We start from the raw sequence: 27497 nt of genomic DNA, 5'->3' as shown, positions 1-27497 counted from the left end.
ATACAAATATCGCTTGTACCTACTCAACAATACAGGTGGATTTTGGAGGGTTGAAATTTTGTTGGGGAAATTTGTTTGCGTGTTTTACATAATGGGGTGTGGTTAATAGTGGTGTTACAATGTATTTCATGTAAGGTTAATAATGTACTTTGTTGACATCTATAGATCGTATTTGCTGACCGGAGATTCATATGTGAAATATTTTTATACTCTGTTTCAACCTGATGTTATACAATCATTCTCCCTTCATTTTTTCCCCTCTGAAATTTCATTTAGACTTACAATACGCGATAACGCTACTTATGGTGTTTAATTATTCATATTTTGAGTTAGTGAGTTGCATTTCATGAGGTTCGACTTGTGATATTTTCTTTAGGTGACTCGGAATAAACATGCATAACCTATCCCTCAACCTCTCATATCGCACGCCGATGTCCGCCATGTTTTTTCTGCATTAGGGTCTGTTTGACCAAGACCAACTACAATTACATCAGACCGTAATCCAGGAAAAACATGGCGGACATCGGTGGGCGATATGAGAGGTTGAGGGCAAGGTTATGCGTGTTTATTCCGAGTCACCTAAAGAAAAGATCACAAATCGAACGTCATGAAATGCAACTCATTAACTCGAAATATGAATAATTAAATACGATATATAAATGTCAACAAAGAACATTATTAACCTTACATGAAATACTATGACACCACTATTAACCACCGCCCATTATGTAAAACACGCAAACAAATTTCTCCAACAATATTTCAACCCTCCAAAATCCACCTGTATTGTTGAGTAGGTACAAGCGATATTTGTATGATACACTTGGCCATCTAAAAAACTCGTTACCTTATAACTCACCAGAATTGACGGCAAAATTGTATATTACATAAAAAAGAACATAATCCTCATGTTCACTCACGGGAAAGGGGTTAGGTTTAGTTTACGCACGTTCATTGTAAAACGTTGAAAATTAATTAAAAATTAATTACATCATTCTTGCACCACCGTTTAATTTCGTCTCTAAATCATAAATCTTGGTCATGATTTTCCGGATGTTTTTGGGACTGATTTATTTTTCTTTGTAGTAAGGTACGTTGGCTGATAGGGCAAATGCTAGGATTGGCATCATTAGTTTTAACTTCGGAAGTTTGCGCGGCACTCGAATTAGATCACCACCTTCTACGGGTATATAATGTTTTCCCTAACAATACATTTGATTTCAAAAATGGTAAAATGATTAATGTACCCAGCATTATTAGGCCTATGATTCGGTTCGAAGTTTTCCTTACGAATGCTCTTAACCCAATTTTGCCTTAATATTAGGTCTTTTGGAAACGGGAACACTGAAACTCTTACTTACATCCAGGCACACAGCACATTAAACTATAAACATATTGCATAGGTAACTAAAAATGAAGAAAATACTTTCAGAGAACAACACGAGAATGAACGTTAACCTAATCACCACCGACATTGTTGGAATAAATAAGCTCTTTGAGAACAAACAGCTTCTTATGGCACAGAAAGAGGATCTATAATCTTCTTAAGACCATAAATAAATATCATGTACGATTAATAATATTCAAATTTCCATAAATATTTGGTAACAACACGGCTTACACAAATCAAAACAAACGCATGCTAACACTCCAGCTGCCGCCATTATGGACAGTTTCGATAGGTCGGTTAAGGTCTGAGATATTGTAGTTGGTCTTGGTTTGACGCAAGTCTTTCGAGTACTTCGATCGACCGTCTAGTCGAAATCGACATGCTGTCAACCGAAAATGGCGACGCCCCTAAACATGAAAAAAGAGTAGCTTGTAGTAGTTAGATACTAGTTTCTTCCAGTCAGTATGAATTCATTAGAAGTTTACAAAATACACAACCCCTGTGTTGGATACGATTTTTTAATAGGGAATAAGTGCCGGTTTTTGATGAATTTATTCACGTAGTGTTTGTGAATGTCGGAATTTTAATGGATTGTAGTGTATTTACAGGGCGAGAAAATAAATGCTAAATAATTCCCAGTTGTATATGAATATTACTGTATTTGACTCTTGTTATATGTTAATATTAGTTTGTGTTTTATTCGCGAATTGAAGTAAGAATGAAGCTGAAAGTGAGGTTAAGGCAGAGACATTTTAGATGTATACCATTTCTCCTCTTGTTATTGACTCATTTATGGTGCGTCGATACTACTGTTGGTGGTTTCAATAATTCTACCGATATGGATAAAAGTGGTAAATGGATGAGACCATGTTGTAATGATACAACTCCAGTTCAAATGGTTAGAGTGAAGTTCTCATCTCAAGTGGTGCGAAATGGTGAGGATTGGTAGCATGTTACCATATTATATAAATATTACTTATGGTGTCGTCAGTACATCTGGGGCTAGAGTAGTCATAAACTTAAGTTATCAGCAAGTATTGCTTTCAGATGAGGTTTTGCGTCAATTCTGAAAGTAGCAACAGCATGTTGTTGTCTTGAATATTTATTTGTAGACCAGAAAGGTTACCCTTAAGTTGTTTGTAAACATAACCAAAATCTGTATTTAGTCCTTCCTCTTGATGGGATATCACACTCAATAATGTAGGTATTATTTCAGTTGAAGACGTAGCACCAGTAAGGAAGCATTAGAATTGTCTTCTGACATTGATGATGATTGCTAATTAAAGAATTTAACGTATGGGTCAGCGGCCCAGTTGTGTTCTGAAGTGTGCTGGGTAGCGCCCTACCCTAGGCACTCTAGTATATAACACACAACTTCGCAAAGAAATATATATGAATTGTACTTTAAAAATCCTTTTTCAGCGCGATTTGGCTTTGACATGGAATTGTTTTATATCAAAGCACTGTCGGCTTGCAAACTTTGGATATTACCCATTGTGTGAGCATAGGATATAAACTTCCTGATTTTGATCCGTATTGAATTGTGATCACAATAATAATTAAACTTATGTCGTAATGGCCCACCTTTTCAATACTAGCCTATATGATACAGTGTTTAAATTACATTTCTTTATTGCTACCTCCCTGATGAAGTCTGTGTCTGCTAGTAGACGAACTAGTCTGTTCCTTGTCGTTTGGGATAACCGAGGGGCTCTCTGTAGATAGGTTGATTTCACGGCCTCCAGCCTTCTTAGATTTGCAGGAGTAAGGTGGAACCAAATGTTGGTGATTGCATAACAGGCTATAGGTGCAATCTTAATGTGAAAAAGTTTTAGAGCTGTGTCATCTGATAGCTTTCCAATCTTCTTTATGTCAAAGATGGCTCTAATTGCTGCGGTGCAACTTTCTCATGTTTCATGAATGCTTTCCCTGTGACTTGAAGGGTTAGTCCTAGGTATTTATAAGAGTTTACCAACTCTATCTTGTTGTTTCCGCAGTGGAAGTTGTCTAGTTTGGTTATACTGCCTCCTCTCTTGAATTTCATGATTTTTGTTTTGTTGATGTTTATCACTAATTCATTTTCCTGCGACCACTTACAGAGCTTAGTCAATCCTACATGCAGGGCAGATCTGCTTTTCGAAAGAAGAACCATATCATCTGCGTAAAGGATCATTGATAGGCCTACTTCATCTGATGCAACTTCTCTGACTACATCATGAGTTAACATATTAAGGGAAAGAGAAGAAAAAGCTAATACAATAGACGAAGGCTTCTATCACACGCCAGCCATGAGCACAGATGAATGGAGAGCCTCTAACTTCCCACTGCGACGCGTATGTATGAGAATGGCAGTACATGGATTTCATTTCAGAATCTGCATCCAACGAGGATTTCACCAGTGTTCCTGCACTCTAACTTATATGGACAATGCTGTAGACAGTATCATCTACTTGATTGCATAACAAGGACAAACTCGCTGACATTTTACGCAGTTGATAACATTTTTGTGTAATATACAACTCTAATGTACACATTGTGCTTAATTGATGTTATTAAATTACATTTCTAATCTAGGAACTACTTTCGGCCTTGGCTGGCCATCATCAGCCTTAATGCAAAACTATACACACACATCCAATAACTAAAATGTACAAACACACACAAATGACATTAAAAATTGTAAAAAATATCTGGGATGAACTATGTGCACAACATATAAAATATGATGAAATTAAAATTAGGCCACGCAACACATGCCGCAACGAAAGGTAAGTCTCATATAACCTGTGCCATTTGATTATCACTCTCTTTCCTTCAGTTCATTAATTTTGTCCATCATTTTTTTGAGGTTAACTTCATGGACACCACATTGAATTGCGAGTATCTACCAGCTACATATTAAGAACGTGCCAGTTATTTAACCATATCTTTGTGAGCCATTCTTGATTCATCCATTGACAATGTCCAACAGAGGAACTTTTCAGCATTTTCATGATATTTTAACAACAAGCACTAATGGAACATTTTAAGATAATGCAACACATCTAAGAATTTTAGAGGCTAATTTTAATTTCGTCATATTTTACGTTGTGTGCACATAGTTCATCCCAGATATTTTTAACACATTTTAATGTCATTTGTGTGTAGCTTATTTGTACATTTAGTTTAGTTATTGTATGTGTTTGTACAGTTTTGAATTATGGCTGATGATGGCCAGCCAAGGCTGAAACTACTTCCTAGATTAGAAATATAATTTAAACATTACATAATATAGTATTGAAAAGGTGGACCATTACGACATAAGTTTAATTATTATTGTGATCATATTGTGTGTGCCACAGGTTGCCATACTTGTCTCACTGCCGTTTGCCGCTTGCTGCCTTACTAGACACCACACTGCTGCTTGTTCTCTTGGGGTAGCAGGGCTAGACATAGAGAAGCAGAACCAGTATTTTAGCTGATAGCTTTTTTGCTTCTCTTCGTCCACACTACTGGACATGTTGCTTTGCAAAGAACACTATCGTTCCGTTTCTCGTTACAAAGAAGACCATACTTTGTATAAAACTAGTGCTAGTTTCCTCTAACCATCCAAGTGCCAAGTTGAAACAGAAATCCGTCTAGGCTCCTCCCCGATAGATTCTTAAACATGCTGATTGGCCAAAGTTCACATCACTAGCTGTCTTTAACAACGTGAATAGCTGGAGCGTAGATGATGATATAGACTAACTTATACTATACAAGTTATTTTTGCTGCTGCTGCTGCTGAGAAGTCGATTCCATCCTTTTATGGGACTCTGCAACAAAAACTTGTACCTTGGAGGAACGAAGAAAAGAAATGCAGCAGCTATAAAAGAACAATGTTAGGCTCATAAATGCTATCATAGGCTGTGTACTGCGGCCAACTTGGTAACATTTAAAAAACATTGCACTAAGCTGCAAGTTCTTATTTGACAGATAAGAAAGCTACGTGGGCCAGATGTGTGTCAACCATGACGTCACATACTCCGTCATCTCGAGTGTGGACTAAACTTAGACTTATTTTGGGTTTACAAGGACCATCCCCTGTACTGGAAATTTCCATTGCAGGCAGTATTGTCACTGATCCACCCATGGTTGCTAAGCATGTCATTTTGCAGATGTGTCTGGTTCCGGGAATTACCGTCCTGATTTCTTGGCTATACACGGGGGGCAGAATGTCGTCATCTTAGTTTTGCCACTTAAGCTTCAGAAGACTATATTATGCCCTTTACGGAGTGGGAACTCCGTAGCGCCTGGCGCTTTGCAAGGACACAGTTCACAGACCAGATAATGTCCATAATCAGATGTTTGAAACACCTCAGCCAGGATAGCCTCTTATATCTTCTCGGGGTGTTCAACTGAATCTGGATAGAGGGAGAGTTTCCATCACAGTGGCGAGAGGGAATAGTAATTCTTCCCCTCAAGCCTGATAAAGATCGTAAGTATGCAGGAATTTACAGACCTGTTTGTAAATTATTTCAGAGGATGGTGAATTGCCAACTTGTATGGTGTTTTGAGAAAAGAGGACTTATTTTCCGAGTACCAGTGTGGTTTTGGAGAGTTCTATCCAGGACGTGTTTCTCCGAAAGCACCATTTGGTGGCTGTTTTCCTCGATTTAAAAAAGGCCTATGACACCACATGGCAATAAGGCATCCTTTCAGTTCTGCATCAGTGGAAATACCGAGGTAACTTCCCGGTTTTTATTGTGAATTTTTGTCCCTCCATCTTTTCCATGTCCAAGTATTTGCAATAACATGTTAAAGAAAATGGAATCCTATGGGGATCAGTTCTCATTGTCACTAGGTTTGGGATTGCCATAAACTGTATTGTTGCTGCTGCTCATTCAGCAGTAATACCATCGTAGGTGGACGATTTTGCTCTGCATTATAGCTCACAAAGTATGGCAGTCACAGAGCGTCAATTACATTAAGTTAAAGATAGTGGAACAGTAGACCTTAGAACATGTTTTTCGGTTTTCAGCTGCAAGGACCTCTGTTGTTCACTTCTGCCAAAAGCGCACTTTTCACCCCCATCTTGAGCTGTATTTAGATGTGGGGGTGGTGTCACTCTTCCTGTAGTTGAACCATACCATTTTCTTGGGCTCCTCTTCAACAATAAATTATTGCGAGATCCTTGGGCTCCTTTTCAACAGTAAATTATTGCGGGGACCACACGTGCGTCTCTTAAAATTCAAACTTGTTAAGAAAAGCATATAAGTTTCTTAGCAGCACTATTGGGGGGCAGACTGCACGATGCTCCTACAATTTTATAGGCCACATATTTTATCGAGGTTAGATTACGGCAGTGCAGCATACGGTTCAGCAAGGCGAAGTATCCTTGTGAAAGTGAATAGCATCCACCACAGCAGAGTTTGGTTAGCAACGAGAGCATCCCATACAAGCCTCATTGCTAGCCTGCTCGCTGAATGTGGTAAGATTATTTTGTAAGAGTGGTAATTTTCTATAACTCTTATTAGAGTTAATGTCATGTCAAGGTGCAGCTTTGTGCCGCCTCTACAGCTAAGGCGCCAACAAACGCTATTGTCCTATGCTGCTAATTTGGGACAGATGCCACTTCATCCAAGCTAGCCCTGTGTAAACCACAATGGAAACCGTCGGCTGTATGCTTCTTATCACGAGCAACAGAGTCGGTTGGTATGTGCTTGGAAAGCAGTTACAGATTGTTTGATCTACTTTCAGTTCCTTGTCTTGTTAGACACCCAAGTAAGGTACCTCCGTGGTTAATACGTCTGAAATCATCCTGGATTTGCACACTGGCCTAAAAATGAACATGGACTGCTCCATATATCAGAGGCTCTTCCTGTCCGTTGTTATCCGGTATCCAGGTCCAGTAGTTATTTACATAAATGGTTCAAGGGCAGAACCAAAAGTTGGCAGTGCATTTGTTGTTGATAATAACAGGTTCCTTTTACCTCTACCAGAAACCTGTAGTGTGTACACAGATATCGTTGAAGCTCTGCAGTACACTCTGTCCAGTAAATATCAGCACTTTCTGCTGTTTACTGACCCCTTGAGCTTATTACATTGTATTGATGCATGTTTGCTGCCACGTCCTCTGGTGCGTCTGAACCAGGACCTGCTTACTGGATGTTGCATTGCTAATGCCAGAATCATGTTGTTGTGGCTGCCAAGCCACATGGGTATAACGGGAAATGATTTAGCTGATAGGGCCACCAAGGTGTTTGTCACATTGGCCCCGTTGGCTTACAAGGTTCCAGCCATTGATATTTGTTCTCAGCTGAGGCATTTGGACATGTCCCATTGGGTGATGGAGTGGCAGGCCACCCCTCTTTCAAATAAGCTGAGAATGATTATGGGAACTACGAAGGTATCAAAGACTTCCCTTTGGGTTTAATGGAGAGAAGCATTAGTATTATGTCATTTTTGGATCAGCCAGAGTATAGCACCACACTCCTACTTACCGAAGTGAGAAGCAACCCCCCGCCGGTGCGTACTTGCGGCGGTCATCTGACCATAATACACACATCCTTACAGAGTGTATAGACCTGGCCGATCTGTGTTGTAGTCTAAAACTTCAAGTACCTACGAGATGACGAGCAGTCAGCAGACCTCGTCATCCGTTTTATAAGGGATAGTGGCCTGTTTTATCGTATGTAAAAGTGAATTTTTAAATTTATTGTTAATTTTTATTTTACTGTTATCTACGTTTTTATTCTGTTGAATGTTATAATTAGTTTGTTTTTGTGTTTTTTGACTTTTAATTTGAATGATATGTGATTAGACTTCAAAGGCAATGCCTTTTTTCATTTTAATCTATGTTATATATCATTTTATAAAAAGATAAGGCATTGCAAACTACATCCACTGATTATTTTAAATTCATAATCATTTTCTCTTCATCATTTGTTGTAATTTCTAGTCAGTGGATATATTTTAAAATATTAATTATCATTACATTTCGTTTCACCTCGTACCATTGAAAAACCTTGTGTGATTCCAGTTCTTTACTCATATCATTTAAGTTGTATACATTTATATATATTTTTTAATTGGAAGATGCTATTGATATGCTGTTTTAACATAAATCAAGTGCTCATCATTGTAGCCCATACCCAGATTTTAATTATTAGTAGAATCATAGCGTGTAGGAGGAGAAATGTGATCTCTCCCCTAGTTCATTGGTTCCTCTGCTAGGTGGTTCCTTCACCATTAAGCGAGCTTGAGCTTAGAGACAATTATTGCATGCCAAATATTATGCTTTTACTTACCATTCCAGAAGTCAGTTGTGAGATAGTTTAGATAGCTTCTGGGTAGACTTTGTGGTCTAAGACTATTTCAGTTCCTTTCTCATTTGTCTTGTTACAAAATAAAATTGACACGTCATATAATGTAACACAAGTTTAGGCATAATACCCACAACATGGTCATCAAAGACCCCTGATTCTTTCAAATATATGGTGATACTGTGTAAACTGTCCAAACATTCATAAAATATATCACCTCATAGATTATGTTCACAGAAAAGTTTTTGTTCCACTACACATTCAACTTGTGTGAACACATTATGAACTTCAAGTTAGGTGAGGAAAGTGCTGTCAGTGCTGTATTTATTGCAATAATCCCTAATAAACGTGAGGGCTGCTGGTGTTTAAGTATTTATTCCCTAGTGAATGTTTCTGTCCATTCACTGCCTTCAAATTCCTCTGAGTTTATCTGTCTAAAAACATTTATACCATTTGCAACAGAGTTACTAAATAACTGAAAAGCAAGTCTCACATTCATGCGCTTAAATTAAGTGGGGTCTGTACGTGGAGGCATTAGTTTGTTGCAAGCTTTCAAACCTGCAAATTTATGGCAGTTATCCATTTCAAACAAAAGAAAAAAAATCCTGTCTATTGGATTTAAAGTCTAAAACTTAATAATTGTAATGGACTTGCCTTTTGCCATAGAAATTATTCCTTATGCACTGAATTATATGTACATCTGAAAAGATCCTATTAGAATCAAAAGGGTTAAAATTAGAGCATATCACCTTCCTTTCTTTACCGTTTATTCCTAAACATTTCCACACCATTTTATTAGATTGACTTCTATCTGAGGTGAAACCAATAATTCTGATGCCAATTTGCTCCAGTTGTAAGACAACCTGGATTAAAATTCGTGACAAAATATCACGAGGCATGGAATATTGGCTTGTATACACAGGAACCAGTTGAACCCAATTACGCAATAGGGGCACAAGCATGAACACTAACACATACTGAGCAAGTTGGCCATGAGTTTAGGGGCGCGCAGCTGTGAGCTTGCATTCGGGAGATATTGGGTTCGAACCCCACTGTCAGCAGCCCCAAAGATGGTTTTCCATGGTTTACCATTTTCACACTAGGGAAGGCTGTACCTTAATTGAGGCCACGGCTGCTTCCTTCCCACTCCTAGCCCTTTCCTATCCCATCATTGCCATACGATCTGTTTGTGTCAGTGCGACGTAAAGCCATCCTCGCAAACACGGCTGAGTCAACAATGGACTCGATCGTACGAACGGGACCGTTAACTTTGAGAAGGCCAGGCCGTTTTGAGAGGACAACCACCTTCTAAACACCGTAAGTTTAAAGCTTTCTTCACACCCATTTTACACTTTTTACTCATCAGCCCAAGTTTCTCACACAACCTCATTCTTTCCATTACAGATTGGAACTTCATTGACGGTTTCCACTATGGTCACTTACATTTTACTATGCATCTGTCATCTTCTCTAACACAGCTTCTCAATTTTTGTCACGGCCCTCCTGACCTTTTAAAATAAGGCAAACAAACCAGCCAACATTGTGAAACAATAATCGAGAATGGTACCGCTAGATTGAGAAATTGAGAATGCTGCTGTTCTAAAGTTTTAAATTTCATCAGCGTTTTTCCATCACTTGTCACATGAATTTCACCTGCACGTTATCCTAGGCTTGGTTTCTCAAACTTTTTCGCTCCCGATCCCCTCCTAGCCATTCGATGTCATAGTGTTGCTACAAAGGCAGACTTTTGGCCTGAATTTTCGACACATTGATTTCTTCCTGTTTTGAATTGTTATAAAACCAAAATTTTGTAGACTAAGAGGTCCGCAACCTCGCTGTGTGAAATTGTTTGTTTCCATCTGTATCATTTGTTTTAATTTCTTTTCTTCTTAGATTAACACAGTTTTTAGATTCAATTATGTTTTGTATTAACCCCTGTTTTCACAGAATTTTATCGCAACGAGTTGTTTATTGCTCCATATGATGATGTAAATATTGTATATTATGCTGTTTTTATTTCTATCATGTCTCTCTTTTGTTTTTTCATTTGTTCTTTCAATATGTTTTTTGGCACATTTTTAGCTTATATTATGCAAATTACTTCACCCCCCCCCCCCCCTTTTCACTGAAAATGGCTCAAACGAGTTGAAACTTATTTGAATATGATTACTCCATCTAATGATGGAATTATATGATGTATTGAATTAGGAGGATACACTTAATTTTACCTTTGTAAAGTGAAAACCGTCAATCTGGAATGATTCTAATATCTTGTAACGTAAAGCCAGTCGTGAAAAAAAATTAAAATTATTACCTTATGTACTAGCCTACATGAAGATGGACTGATATTTGTAGGTTTTGAAGCTTAAACATAAATTCTTTTGACTTCTGAACTGCAATTAAGTTGTTAATGATGTCTTCAAAAGAAATGCTGTAGGTAAGGACAGACTTGATGTCGAAAAAAGCTACGCAATTCAGGATATCATCACTCATTAAAGATAATAGATAATTCACAACACGCTTCAGTGTTGAGAAAGGGCGCTCGCCTGAGACATTACTAACAGCTGTGTATAAAAACATGCATTGCAATGTCCATCTTGGAATATGCAATTAGGAGACCTTTCTGCCTAATAAAATTACTAAATTCCACCGCTATGTTTATTTTATCAGTTTGTGACACAAGATGAACACATAAGTGAATGGATTCATCGATGGAGGGATCTTGTAAATCACTTGAGTTAATATTCAGCACCACTTTTGCATGATACCAAAATATGCAGCAGTATATTTCATGAACATTTCAACGAATGTCTTATTAAGCTTCAGGATCTATTTATCAGATCCACATCTATGCAAGGATCACTGAGAGCAAAGATGGGTCCATACTTTTCCCACTGATCCATATGACAGCTCTCTTGATGCTCGTCTTTGGTTTGTACTTCTTCTTGAAAGTGATTTGCAACCTAGCAAGGCATGTTAAGTAATACCCCTCCTTCCCCCTCTCTACTCACTCTGACATGCTGTCAACCCAAAAATCGAAATATTACTGTACCATTGTTGAAATGTAGGTAAATCAACCATGAAACCTGTGCGGTTTTAACAAAGAATACACCGAAGGTGTCCCCTGCCTGTCGAAAGAGGCGACAGAAAGGGGTGACCAATGGATGATGGACTTAGAACTCTGAGACTACTTTTGATTAGTACCATTACGTGAGGAACACCATGGGTCGACATTACTGTGATTAGTACGATGTTGTGAGGAACACCATGAGTTTACGTTACCTAGGAGCAGTACCGTTATGTGCGGAACACCACAAGCCTGTGCATCCCACCGAGGCGGGATAGCGGGCACTCAGCTGTACAGACTAGTGTCTAGCGGGAAAAGGTGCTGAGCGCTGCACTCAGATGTGTTGGTTCCACTGTGTTCAGAATGGGTCTGCGTTACCTATGAGTAGTACGATTATGTACTGAACACCATGGGGTCTGTATTGCCTGTGTGTGGTACCATAATATGTGATACACCGTGGGCCTATATTGCCTATGATTACTACCACTATGTGTGCAACACCATGAGCATACGTGGCCTGTGATTAGTACCACTGTGTGAAGAACACCACAGATCTAGCTGGCACCTGTGATTAGTCCCAATATGTGAGGAACACCACAGATCTAGCTGGCACCCGTGATTAGTGCCAATATGTGAGAAACACCATGAGTTTACATTACCTGTGATTAATACCAGTATAAAAGGAACACCATGGTTCTGCTTTACTAGTGATTAGTTCCATTATGAGGGGCTGGTGATGTGGATTTTGGGCCCGTTTGGACAACAAAAATCGTCTCGGAAAATAAGGCATTGTGAATTAGATCCATTGATTGTTTTGGATTCATGATCGTTTTTTCATCATTTGTTTTAGATTTTAGTCAGTGGATACATTTTGAAGTTTTAATCATCGTTTCATTTCATTGCACCTCGTATCATTAAGGGTTGATGACCTAGCTGTTAGGCCCTTTTAAACAACAATCATCATCATCATGTGAGGTCTTAATACTTTTACTATCAGCTGCTTGAGCACTTTGCCACTGCTGGGGCCCGGTCGTTTTTAAAAGCCACCTACTTGACAGCTGAGTTCTACATTAGTGCATATTAAAGAAATCATTATAGAATTTTTTTTTTACAAAAGACATACCGGTAATGTCATTTTCCTCACTGTTTTTGTTTACGCCCATACGCACATCGGATATTGGGGCCAATAGACGATACAAAGGAGACTTGGGGGTTCCTGTTCCTGTCTGGATTATTATTCACCCTTCCAATGCTTTCACTGTGCACATAACCATACTCGCTTTCACTATCTGAAATTATCAGACCATCACCTGAATCATTATTGTCCAAAATATCACATATTTATTCTTGCGGAATCACTCTTACTACTACAAAATTTACTCGTGTTTGAAGCTTTATTTACTACACAACCACCGTCAGTTGCTGTTCACTCAAGTTGAGAAATGCCAAAATCAGCTTGTAATCAATGAGTAAAAAAACACAGAGGGAGGGTGTACAGTGTCAAGGAAAAAGGACACTCAAATCATCTACCAGAAGAAAAAGAAGCTTCTTGGTAGAACTCTTCTGATCTCCGAAAACACAATCATGCATATCAGAGCACGCTACACTAAATGAGCGCTAAACGACTTTACTCCTCTATGGGTCACAGAAATCGGTGTGCTGAAACGACCATACTCCTGTACGGGAGCGAAGATGTTACAAAATAGAAATGTAAATCTGCTGCCTTGGGCCAGGGCCTCCTGTGGTCTATTGGAAAAAATGGCTCTGTTGTAGCATTTTATAGTTCTGGTACGTGTTCATATATACCTATAGGCCTACATATATGCATCCGGGAAATAGTTGGTTCAAACCACACTGTCGCCAGTCCTGAAGATGGTTTTCTGTGGTTTCCCATTTTCACACCAGGCAAATGCTGGGGCTGTACCTTAATTAAGGCCATGGTCGCTTCCTTCCCACTCCTAGGCCTAGCCTATTCTATCATTGCCATAAGACCTATCTGTGTTGGTGCGATGTAAAGCAAATTCTAAAAGAATTAAAAAATTAATATACATAGACAGTATATACAGTATTTACCAGATATTGTTATGGGAGTTGAATCTTGGCTAAGAAGCGATATTATGAATGCAGAAATTTTCTCCCAGAATTGGAGTGTTCATCATAGAGATAGTACAGATACAAAAGAAGGAGTATTCATTCTGGTGAAAGAAGAATTTGTAAGTTCTGAAGAAGTTCAGGATGAGAAACATGAAATTCTCAGTGTAATGCTCATCACTAAAGACGTATTGATGTTTTTGGGTTTTGCAGACATGGATAAGGTGACACTGACATAGAATTATTTGATAAGGGAAAATTATTTGATGTGGGAAACAATTAGAAACATGATTACACCGAGTGATCTTAATTTACCAAATGTCAATTGGGAAGGTAATGCAAATGACAGGAAGTATGACCAAGAAATAGTAAATAAGTTAGGGTGGGAAGGACATCTGAATAAGAAAGTGATGAAACAAACTAGAGAGAAGAATATTCTGAACATGGTGTTAGTAAAACCAGATGAGTTCTACAGCGAAACTGAAGTGTTAGGTGGTACCTCGGTATAGGTGATCACGAAGCTCTTTTCGTCATAGTTTAAAATAAATGTGATGGAAAGGAAGGTTATAACAGTAAGAATATTAGGCACTGTGTAAGCCTCCGTGGCTCAGGTGGCAGCGCGCCGGCCTCTCACCACTGGGCTCCGTGGTTTGAATCCCGGTCACTCCATCTGAGATTTGTGCTGGACAAGGCAGAATCGGGACAGGTTTTTCTCCGGGTACTCTGGTTTTCCCTGTCATCTTTCATTCCAGCAACACTCTCCATTATCATTTCATTTTATCTGTCAGTCATTAATCAATGCCCCATAGGAGTGCAACAGGTTTTGGCAGCCGGCACAATTCCTATCCTCGCCGCTGGCTTGGGGCTTCATTCATTCCTTCCATTCCTGACCCGGTCAGATGACTGGAAACAGGCTGTGGATTTTCATTTTCAATATTAGGCACTACCGTATGGTTGATAAGCTAGGCATAAGGAAGTTAAAACAAGTAATTGAGGAGCTAGATGCAATGTTATTGCATGAATACCGTTTTTGAATTTCCTGGTTCCTTCACTACAACCCAGTCCAGGTCTTAGTTCGCTAGGGTGCCACTAGAGGTCAGGAGCTCACTAAAACCGGTACCATGCGCTATGCTGTTATTGCATGAGGCATGCTTCACGAGTGGCACATTCAGTTGCCGCCAGTTCTTTGGCTGGAGAAGATGTCAGCGAATGGAAGAGAAGGTTTTGTGGCTGGTGCAGACAAAAGGGTTGATGTTCTTTCACTAATGAAATACTTAAAACCTGAAAATGTTGAGTGATATGTGAAAGTCGTGTCTGTGTGTAATAATTCCCTAGAGTCTGCTAATGCAGCATGTGAAAATGAATCATCCTGATTTTGCTCAATGATGCGGTATTTGAGTATTTCAAACAAGTAAGACACACAATGTCTAAATCCCAATTATATATTTTTGATCTGTTTTTTGTTTCTTTCCTTTTAGGTTTAGAGAATCACTTTGTAAATGAAAATAGGAATAAAAGTTGTTCAGAAAGGAATGTTTCTAATTTTATAACATTTCAAATATTTGTTGGGGAGGGGATAGGCAATTACCGTAGCCTAATACCATAGTTGGGGAGAGCACTGTAACAAACCTCTCTCGGCCTTTTACGCAATAACGAACGAAAAAGGTGAATATTAAATAAAGAATAAGCTTAATTTTTTACCTGTCTTAGCTGACAAATTTTTGCTTTTTTTGTAGGATTTTGTACTTAATTTGAATAAGTTTAGACATTTTGTAGAACTGAGGTGGGATAAACTGCCACTTTTGTTCCTCTATAGTGGGCAATCATGCTTTCCTAACTCCCTGATCAATATGAGTGTGGCAAAATATAATATTCCTACTCTTCATGCAATAACAGCGTATAAAAGGAAAGTTTAAATAACTCTGTCCTTCTTATTACCTAACAGATCAATAAAATTCTTTGGGAAATACATTTCCTGGCTCTTTTGAATGTGTCTAAATGAAATTCAGGTTGATTCCTAACATTACTTTTAGCTCAGAACATTTATAAACTTCAAGCTTCTCTTTCTCAAAATAACGTAAATCTACTTACGCTGTTATTGCATCCAACTCCTCAATTATCATCGGTAGAAAATGGTAAAGAAGAATGTAAAACAGCTTGTGGGATAGGTTTAAACCATTTGCTAAGGAATGTGAAAACAGGTATATACCTGTAAAGGTGGTAAGGAATGGCAAAGAGAATAAGGAGATGTAGGGGCCAATGACCTAGATGGTAGGCCCCTTTAAACAAGTATCATCATCAAGAAGGGGGTGGAGGTTGGAAAGAAGTAATGGTAGGAATAGTTGTGGAAATAATAAGAAATTGAAGGAACCTTGTAGCTTCACCTTCGAGAAAATCCACAGACAAACCTTATGAAAAGTACAATCCAAGGAAGGCTGTCATGTACCCTCGGGCCGGCCGAGGGGTCCTCGAATAAGCTTTAGTGGAGTTTTTAAAAGTATGAAAGGTCATAATATGAAGGTAAAGTTGTAATTCTAGGAGATAAATTGGGGCAAATACTCATTTTTGGAAGAGGAATTAGGGATTGGAATAATTTACCAAGGGAGATGATTAAGAAATTTACAACTTTCTTGAAATTATTTAAGAAAAGACTTGGTAAACAACTGATAAGGAATTTGCCATTTGGATGACTAGAAATTCTAAGTTCCCTAGGAGGGAATTAGATATTTTTCCACCAATAGAGCCCTAAATGTAGATCACTGGTGATTGATTGATTTATCAATTATAGGGGTGAATAGCTTTATCCTCGAAGAATGAAATAGCAACTACTATCCATATACTGGTACTTAAGTCCAGAGAAACTTTTTCATTTCTCTTTGCTTCCATATTTCATCCATTTCCCTTGGAAACCCTTCAGTAATTGTTTTAAATCACTATTTACTGTTGTGATATCTACTTCTACATTCTGTGTGCCATAAAACTTACCAGCCTCTTCCTTATCTGCTCCTTCACATGATGTATACTCTGAGACAGATCTAATCCTAATTCCTTAAACCACTAAATCTGCCTATATCATATATAATTTATTTATATACCTAACAGAAACTTTGTGTTCAATTGTTTTTTAACAAAGAATCCCATTGCACATTTACGCCTTTCCTTATTAATATTAAAGGTGGTTGCCCATTGGTACTTTCTCTTGAAACAGTGATCATCACCCTCTTCCAGTCTCCATGCCTATTCTCGCTTTGCCCTCCTTTTTCCAAGTGTTGTAAAATCATAGCAATCTTTGCTGACTCTGCCTCTCCTACTTTTTCTATAAGCATAATTGATGTTATGTTAGTGCCTCATTGAATTCCATTCAATGTTATTGGCAAGTTGGCCATGCAGTGCGGGATTGCGTAGTTTTGAGCTTGCATTCGGGAGATGATGGGTTTGAATCCCGCCGCTGGAAGTCCTGAAGATGGTTTTCTGTGGCTTCCCATTTTCACATCAAGCAAATGCTGGGGCTGTACCTTAATTAAGGCCATGGATGCTACCTTCCCAATCTTTGCCCCTTCTCATCCTTGCATTCTTGAAAACCTGTGTTAGTGTGACGTTAAACCACTTAAAAAAAAAATCCATGTTGTATCCCAAGTTGTAGTGTGTTAGTGAAATGGATACGACATGGAAAACTGCAGATTCCAGAGAAAATCTCTCTTATCATGGCATTGTTAAACACAATTTTTACATGGTGTTACCAAAATTTGAGCCCTGAGTATGGTGATAATGGCTGATATACAAATATCTGAGCCACAGAGGGACGTTCTATTTCCAAACCACCACAAAATTTGTAGGACTTTCATAGAATATCCTCTAAAGGTCTGGAAGTGTGCTAAGCCTAAGCACAGCTCAAAAATATCTTTTCTTCCTATTCAAAATTCTGAAAAGTTGCAAATTGTTGAAACGTTGATGTGGTGTAAATATTATTGAATTTCATATTTCCTTAATGGATCTTTACCAGCTATCTTGTCAATTTTGGATTCATTGCCACAAAAATCTAAGTTAGTTATTTTTTTTTACAGAATATATTGTTGCATTTAATGGCTATTACAAAACAAATACCAGGGAAAATTTCATCACTGCTGCTTTAAATGGCTCAGGAGTTGATCACTGGAAAATTCTGACAAGAGATAATCCTGCAAGTGACTACCCAAGTGACTTTGATGTTGTAATGGTAAGTACCTGTTTTCCTTCTTTCCTTATATTTATTATATTTTCTGTTCATGATATATTTAGAGGGATATATGTTTACAATAAAATTTCATCACAAACTGTGATATTTTCAAAGCCACAGTTGCAATGCATCTTTACCAGCTTGACATTACAAAAGTCAATGAGCAGAAATATGAACTGACCACTACTCATTACCAGTGATGATATCTCCAAACATCTTCTCAAACACCCTCCAAGTATATACTTACTGTAAATGCATCATGAGGTGCAAAAAGAAAAAAAGAAGAAAAAGAAAAAAATGCCCTCCTCTTTGTGTGTAGCCCTGAGAAGAGAAAACAGAGGATATCTCAAGGGAAAGAACCTCAATCAGCAGTTCATCATCAAGGTGGTTTTGATGCTTTGCATAAATTTGAATTGGGAAGGTGTTATTTACAATTGGTAATAAACTGCTGTACAATTGACTGATCTTTGTTTGTAAAGTATTATTATTATTATTATTATTATTATTATTATTATTATTATTATTATTATTATTATTATTATTATTATTATTATTATTATTATTATTATTCATGAATGGGTCACTTAGGATCACGCAGGATCAACATTTTCTGGTCTTTCTTTTAGCCCAGTATTCCTTCATAAGCAACAGGTGAGCGTGTTTTTGTTGCATTGACCACATGTATTGGCAAGTCTTTCTCAAAACCTCGGGTTTGCCTCAAAACCCCAGGTGTGAGTAATCTTTCTGATTTCATTTTGGTCGTGTAGATTTGGTGATCCTAGTTCTTCCAGATCTTTTTCTGTCTGTTTGTACCAATTCAACCGGGTAGCCTTGTTCTTTAAAAATGTATGCTTTTGTGAGTTGAGTTGTGCCCATTCTTTCTAAGTGCTCCGTGTTGGATTCTTCGCATGCATAGTGTGTCAGTGATTGTGGAAATGTTTTTATATATTTCTGCATTAGGCTTACTATTACTATTATTGTTATTATTATATTATATCCATATTATAATATGTCGTAATAATAATAATAATAATAAAGTTGATCACTTAGGACTATGGTTAGCACCTTTTAGCCTTTCTGGATTTCCAATACACCTTCATCTTGATGGAGAAAGCAGTTTTTTGCTCTTCGGACCACTTTACATCATTTCTGTTCTCAATCTTTTCAGAAGATCCTTTTTTTTATCTAGGTCCTTAACTTCTTTCTTGAACCAGTGTCTGAAAGGCACTGGTCAGACCCACCATCACTGCAGTTGCCCATATGAAAATCAAGAATTCTGCGTGATATTCTGCTGTTAGCGATTCGAGAGAGATGACCGTAAAACATAAGACAGTGCTTCCTTGTTACGTGAGAGCTTTTGATATTTGGCATACAGCTCTGCGTGTGACCTTAGGTGATATTCACCCTCAGAATTTTGACATGGACCAAGGATTTTTCTAATGAATTTCCTCTGTTTCAATTGGACTGTCTCTAGTCATCACGGTGGGTGTGGGCCAAGTATTCGACGACATACTATGTTTTTTATCCAACTTTCCAAGACGTCTTAATCTATACTGCCTCCAATTTGACTACATATTTTCATCCTTATTTTAAATTTTAGCCTCAAATATGAGCAAATACTGTATCTTTTAACTGTCTTGTTCTTGTCCTGTGATGCCTTATTTTTGATATTCTGTTTTTCAAATGTAATATGTATTGTTCAAGCTTTCTATCAAAAAGGATCCACTTCAGTGTCTGACATAGATTATTTAAAAAACAATGTGTGACAATTACTTTTAGACGAACGTTTCAATTTTTCAAATTGATTTTAGCATAAGTTTTGTTTTATTCAACATTTTTGTACTGTAAACATTTTTCATCCACAGTATTAACACTTGTAAATATTCTTCAATACGTTTTATGTAAATTATTATGACTCCTTAGACCATGTGTGTTTTAAGATTGATTGAGGCTGATGATGCCCAATAAACAGTGGGTGACGGTAAAATTTCTGGTAATTTCCATGTGTATTTAACCACACAATAGTGGAATAAATTGTATTGAATAGGTGGTATTAAAATTATTCCTTGTTCAACTTTGTGATGTATAGGACTTCATGACATTGTGCTGTGTTTAGTGGTTGTATTTTACCTGCCATGATATTGTTCTGGACTGATAGTGGGTTTACATATGTGAAAAGCTGTTTTTTCATGCATTTGGCCTTATATTTTAATGGCTTCTTTCTCCCATGCAGTAAAGGATACATAAAATGAATATAACGTTTGATTTTAATATATTTGGCATTAAGAAATGTGGTGGTATTATGACATATTAGTATTATTATTTCCATAAAAGAATAATATACTTGATTAGAGTGATTGGTTAACAATTTATAACATAACATTTAAAATTTTGTTTATTTAACAAGTGATTGTCGCCTCTTCGCACTATACCAAAGAAAGTGCTACTGGTTATCAGTAATATATTTTTATTTTTAGTTGGAAGAAACCGAGAAACTGAGTGGACTTGAAGCATTAAGTGCTCACCCTTCTGTGCGGCGAGTAACTCCACAACGCGTTGTTCATCGCTCTTTGAAGTATGTAAACATGAGTGAGTGTGTTGGCAGCAGTTGTTCCTATCATGTATGGCAGTCATCACGACCTCTCAGACGATCTAGTCTATCGGTTGTGAGTATATTATATAATAAGCATGGGGTACAACATTGAGAATTTGTGTATAAATATGAACTTAAGTGTTGATATTTTCCCTCTCAGACATGCTTAATAATGAAGGAAGTTCTTTCAAGTGCACTGATTCAGTTTTGATTTTTGTGTTGAATTTGAAGTATGGATTTTCGTTAAACAGTAATATATTCCAGACTAGATCTTGAACATGTCGTTGATGGGTTAGTTCCTATACAGTTGCAGTGTTAATGCAATCTAGCAGAGATGAGTGACAACTGAAGAGTGAGAGCACATTTCAGTTAACTCTCAGTTTAACTGTAATGCCAGTTTTATTGGCTAAGGATTTTGTAGGCCACCACATTTAGTTTTCTACCGGCGCGTCAATATTAGGGTGTCCGACATCAAGGGAGTCTTTCATTTCCACCTCCCTTTATGACTTCCTCTTCTCATATCAGTTTTCTTTGCGTTCCCCTTCTCATTTTGCTTGATTACAGTATCATGGGCTGATGATCACACGCACTTCGTAAAAACAGTCACGACAACAGTGACCATTATTATTTATAAGCTTCATGTCCGTATTGATTGGTATCACTATATAGAAATAATATGAATCACCACCTTATCAATACACTATTTTATTTACTACCAAACTGGTAAATAGGGTCGAAACCGGTATTGACCCTATTTACCAGTTTGGTAGTAAATAAAATAGTGTATTGATAAGGTGGTGATTCATATTATTTCTATATAACAGTGACCATTATCATTATATTTTAACTTTTTACCATGAGGAGTCGACAGCAATAAAGTACTGGAAGAGGAATGGTGGAAAGATCAAGTAAGGTGGAGGGCTTTGGTACACTACCCAGAGAGAATCTGGAAAAGGGAATGGATGAAGATGACCATGACGACTGAACAGTATTTCCATGTCAGTGATGTTTGGTGTTGATAGACTTAGAGCACAAAGAATCTAATTTTGTGTCTAAGTTATCATAACCTGTAGGTTAGAAATGTATGAGACATACTGTAAATGATCAGAAATAGTAGTTTCTATAACATTTATTCTGTACATGTTTTAGATCAGTGGGTTCCCAACCTTTTGTAACCCATCTCCCCTTTATGGAGGTTGACTAAAACCTATGGCCCCCTTTTCATTTTCATTGTATGCCTAATTTTAATTTGAGGTAAAGTTTTATAATTTAAACATTTTAATACCATATATAAAAACAACCAAAGCACTTTTATCTGGTCACTCTTAAATAAAAAAGAAAAAATTAAAATGTACAATTTTTTTTACAAATTTTTAAGAACAAAGAAGTGAAATAAAAAAACTAAGATCATTGACTTACGTTTAGAAAACAGGGGTACGTGTTTTCATTTTAAAATTGGAATCTGGAAAAATTGAGAAAGTTGACAGTTAAATTTGAAAAAGTAAGTTAAAGTTTGAAAGCATTGTTATTGTTTTATTTTACCTTTTCAATGGCTGCCTTGTGCTTGGTGGATTTCAGCTAAAGCTTGAATATCCAGCTTTATGTTCGTCAAGTGCAGGCGCAAGTCACCTTTGAGGCAAATATCCAAATTATTTCTTTGTTTTGTGAGGACCAGGACAACGGAACTAAATCCTTTTTCAACTAAGAATGCTGACGGGAATGAGATGAGAAGTGGTTCAATTTTTCCCCACAATTGTGGATAAGTGTACATAAGCTTCACCCAAGCTAACTAGTAACCACTCTGCTTGAAAATGATTTTCGCCTCACAGTCATACTTCAGATCTAGAAACTCCGTCTGAAAAGAGTTATCAAGCTTATCTAAAGCTTCAAACGAGAATGGATCTAGAATCCAATCCGGAATTTGTAACTTGGTCAAATCTTCAAACCTTGATTCCATGTCAGTTTTCAACTGGTCAAGGTGATTAGTAAAAATTAGGATTTTGTCTTCTAGGAGTTCAGGAGTCTCGTTATCTGACACTGAACACCTTCTAAGGTTCGGAAACTCAATCAGCTCTTTATGACCAATATTTATTTTGTGAATATCAAACTTGGCGATGAATGATGAAATAATTCCTTTGGCCTTGATAAGGTTCATCTTGTTTCCTTGAAGCCTTATATTGACTTTGTTCATTTTTTCAAAAATATATGTAAAGTACACAAGTTCCAACTTGCGTTGCTTCAAATTCTCACTTAAAACAGGATCAGACATCGAGAAACTCGGTAACAGTGTCAAATAATTCGAAGAAATGGCGCAAACAGTTTCCTTTGGAAAGCCACCTCACGGCCACATGTAGAAGCAAGCGTTCGAATTCCTCGTCATTTTCATGGCAAAGTTATCGGAACAGACGGTCCCTGAGAGAATTAGCTTTGATATTGTTGACACCAGTAATAACCAGTTGTAGGGTATCATGCAGGACATCATTCCATTTTTTCGCAGATAAGTGTTGACGATGAATCACACAGTGAATAGTGATGACATCTGACACTTCTTTCTTAAGGTGGGCTAGAAACCATGCATGGCGACCTGACATGGCAGGAGCTCTGTCTGTTGCACAAGCGCTCATGTTTGTCAGAGGAATCTCTTTCTTCTCAAAATAATCTTGCACCACTTAAGAAATCAACGATCCCTTCGTATCAGTGATCAAAGTTCTAGCAAGCAACATTTCCTCGGTAATTTCCTTTTGTTTACTGATAAACCTCACGTAAGATAATTAAATACAATTGCTTTGTTATCAATCGCAGTTGATTCATCAATCTGCAATACAAAATTACTTTTATTCAACAAATTGTCGAGTTTGGATTCAACGCCCGTGGTCATTTCGTCAATTCGCCTGGAACTAGTATTGTTGCTAAAAGGAACCGAATGACTTATTACTAGGGCCCTCGCCTAGCATGATTTCAACCTGTTTTATTTTGGTAGCCGGTAAAACAAGAGTTTCGCCAATTGTGTGAGGTTTACCACATTTAATGATCAATAGACACACCTCGTAAGAAGCAAGAAGACCTTTGTCAAGGTCGGTTGCTCATTTTTTAAATAATTCACTTACAATGGACCGTTTATCAGCTTTAGCTTTGAGGTGTTGAAAATAACTAAGTTCTTTACTCACTTTATCACTGTGTACTCTTGATAAATGATCTTTCATTCACGAAGACTTCATGGCTTCATTACTAGTAAATGTTTTATCGCACAAAAGACAATGTGGAAACTGCACATTTTGCGGTGATGTGATAAAACCAAATTTTAAGTACTCAGCTGAGTATTGACGACACTTGCTTTTTGAATCCATTGTGCATGAACTTCTACACTTCAAAACAAACGCACAAAAACTGATAGTGAGGCAAACAAAGGCTAATTCGGGAGATAGTAGGTTCGAATCCCACTGTCGGCAGCCCTGAAGATGGTTTTCCGTGGTTTCCCATTTTCACACCAGGCAAATGCTGAGGCTGTTCCTTAATTAAGGCCACGGCCGCTTCCTTCCCACTCCTAGCTCTTCCCTGTCCCATCGTCGCCATAAGACCTATCTGTGTCGGTGCGACGTAAAGCAACTAGCAAAAAAAAAAAAAAAAAAAAAAAAAAAAAAAAAAAAAAAAAAAAAAAAAAGGCTAGTTAAGACTGAAGATGAATGTAGATCAATGGCAAGTGTGTTGTGATGGCAGGTGGGGGAGGGGGTTGAGTCACCAGTCTGCAGTGCTGAGCAACAACAGGTGGGGACTGTGGAGAGGGGTGAGGGCAGTGAACTTGCCGGCTGAGAATAGCCAGCGACTCGTGCTACCCGGCAATTTCTACTGTAGAGTATTATTTTAATTGTCCCCCCATTTGAATACTCATCGCCACCAAATTGCCCACTTGGGGGCGATTGCTCCCAGGTTGGGAACCACTGTTTTAGATGGAACAAACTTTTCTGGAAATATTTGGACATTCATGAAAAATGTAATCATTGTGAATATCTTTGTTGTTGTTGTTGTTGTTGTTGTTATTATTATTATTATTAGATAAATAGTATATATTTTCTTGTCCACCAAGTCGATACTAATTGTTTAATAATCTCTTTCGATTACACTAGCCTGCAAAATAATATTTTTTTCCCCGTGGTATGTGTGCCGAGTTCAAATCTGCTTTCCATTTTTTTAAATATTACTTAAGGAATTTTCACATTAGCTGCATCATTTTCTTTAATATAATGATTTTAATCACATTTCACTAAATTTTGATACCCCTTAAAGATCTGCAAAGAAAAATTTTTACCCTCCAAGTGCTATCGTCTTGCTACGAGACTATTCGGATCCCGGCTCAAGTGCTATCGTCTCGCAGTGAGACGATTCGTAAAATCAATATAACAACTCATAAAATCTGTATAACAATCAATTTTACAAATATTGTAAGGCAGTGCAAGTTGGTCTTTGGTTGGGTGAGGAAAGCAGTAAGCAGTGATCTTGTCAGCTGTGAACGGGTCTTTGTTTATGTCTACTCAAACTGTCCAATTGCTTCGAGTGTTTGTAGATTATTGTTTGCTGGCCAGTTTGTGATAATTGTGTGCCTGATTTACTCTAATTTAATGGATTTATTTTAGTTTATTGATTATTATAATATAAATATGAGTGAACTAAGTGGTTCAAGTGCAATTAGAGAAGCATTGGAGGAGCTAGGGAGTGATGAAGGTGAAGACGACATTGGTAATGTAGAATATTTTCCTGATGATTTATCATTAGACGACTTTTCTTCTGGAAGTGCAGAAGAATATGACCCTAATTTAGATACCCGTGACTATAGTGATGTGTCAAGTAGTGATGTAGACAATCCAAATGTGCTAACCCTACCAGGCATATCTAGACCTAATGACCCATCACAACAGACTCTCTCAGAGAGTGACTTTTTTTATTATTCATTGAAGTTTCCATTATTATATATCATTGTACTTGTAATGAATTTTGGCACATTTTTGTATCTTGGAATTTAATTTCAGATAATGTAGTGCTTGTGACCAACCTCAAAAATTGGAATATCTTTTGATTAGTTTTTTAAATATGACTAATCATCCATTATACTTTTACTGGATACTTGTAAGTAAAACATCCTACAATTAACTTATTCTGTAATTCTTCCGGAACAAATTGATATATAATATGCCGTATGTAGTTACAAATTTGTATTTATTATAATTTTTTAAAAATGTATCTGCATGCTGCCGTAAGAATGCTCAGCACTTAAGAGTGAAACGATCAGCACTTGGAGGGTTAATAGGTGACCGTAAATGCCTTGCCAGCAAAATAAACTTCTGTCTGTTGTCTGAGATGTTATGGGTGGTTTTAAATAATGTTAACACTAGAACAGTGGAAGGGGTCAAAATGACACTCGCTTTGAATTTTTCTGTAATGTGTGCAATCTTGTATCTTCAAATATCTTGACGTTTCATCATTTTTCGTCCTGTTTATGGTGTTGTATCGCACCCAGAAAAATATTTACATTTCCATAGATTTTTGACATGACATACTGGTCAGCAGTAGGGGTCATTATGACACCTATACAATTCCTTATTACAATGCAGCAGTTTGCATTGTCAGACAGTAGTGTGTACTTGGTGTGGATTATTAGTATTGTTGAGCTTGTTACTGTTTGATGAATGGTCCAGTGAGCAGGATTATTGTATTTATCTTATCATTTAGAAAGTGTTCTTCATATAGACAAGTTGTATTACGATCTTCTTTCTACTAACGAGGTTTCCCAGTGGGAAAGTGGGAGTAAGATTTCTAGATCCTAATAGGTGGGTAGGACATAGGGATCTGCGCTCAGATGGCCTTGACTTAAACTGCAGTGGGACATATCAGTTAAGAAATTTGTTTAGAAGGGTTATAGGGAGGTACATTCAGGGAAACGGGGTGGCCTAGGGAGCGGTGATAAGGGAACAGGGAACTGGAAGTCAAGTAGGGATGACATAAAAATGTTAGTGCTGAACTGTAGAAGTATTGTAAAGAAAGGAAGAGAATTAAGTAATTTAATAGATATATATATATATATATATATATATATATATATATATATATATATATATATATATATATATACTTACCAGATATTGTAATAGAAGTTGAATCATGGCTGAGAAATGATATAATGGATGCAGAAATTTTTTTATGGAACTGGAGTGTGTATCATAGAGATAGGATAGGAATAGTAGGAGGGGGATTATTCATTCTGGTGAAAGAAGAATTTGTAAGCTACGAAAAAGTTAAAGATGTGAAACATGAAATTCTAGGTGTACGGCTCATCTCTAAAGATAATAGGTAACTTGATGTCTTTGGAGTGTTCAGACCGGGAAAGGGTAGTGCAGACGCTGATTCAGAATTGTCGACTGAATATAAAAACCCGGCTAAGTGCCAAAAGGTAAGTTCTGAGATAAACAGAAAAAAACATTGTCATTTTCACAGTTTTTTATTTTTCTTCCAAAAAGGCGTAAAAAAGTCAAAAGCACTTACATTATAAACACTCATGAAAGCTTAATGTTACCTAAGGAATATTCTTCTTATAATTACCTCCTTCGTCTGAACATTTTATGAAATGAGGTATGTGCCAACCCCTGTTCCATTAAAACTGTTCTAAGTGCTGTTAAAGTATCACAATAATGAAAGGCAAAATTTACAAGAGCAGAGTTAGCAAACAACAGGTATGGATAACAGTTCGATAAAGAGAAGAGAAATTTTTTAAAATTGAATTTTATTCATAAAACAAAAAAAACTAAGTACTCAAGTCATAATAATAGTAGGCCCTAAGTAAAAAGTAGTGTTCTTGAAAACTTTGT

The 27497-nt window shown here is 37.2% G+C and overlaps 1 protein-coding gene across 3 annotated transcripts in view; it reads left to right on the top strand.

Annotated features, from left to right (window-relative positions):
* The first annotated feature begins 1763 nt into the window (after positions 1–1763).
* Positions 1764–27497, top strand: part of S1P (membrane-bound transcription factor site-1 protease) — a 329279-nt gene continuing 303545 nt past the window's right edge. For 2 of the 3 annotated variants that reach the window (XM_067145648.2, XM_067145649.2), the window contains exons 1-3: positions 1764–2325; positions 17896–18047; positions 20525–20713. In XM_067145648.2, coding sequence (XP_067001749.2) covers positions 2109–2325; positions 17896–18047; positions 20525–20713 — 558 coding nt within the window. In that variant the 5' untranslated portion in view covers positions 1764–2108. The remainder of the gene's footprint in view (positions 2326–17895; positions 18048–20524; positions 20714–27497) is intronic. The other variant, XM_067145647.2, reaches the window with a different exon arrangement.

Source organism: Anabrus simplex, chromosome 4 (genome assembly GCF_040414725.1).
Source record: "Anabrus simplex isolate iqAnaSimp1 chromosome 4, ASM4041472v1, whole genome shotgun sequence".
NCBI lineage: Eukaryota > Metazoa > Arthropoda > Insecta > Orthoptera > Tettigoniidae > Anabrus > Anabrus simplex.
The sequence above is the reverse complement of the archived record's forward strand: the minus strand, read 5'-3'. Positions and strand labels throughout refer to the sequence as shown.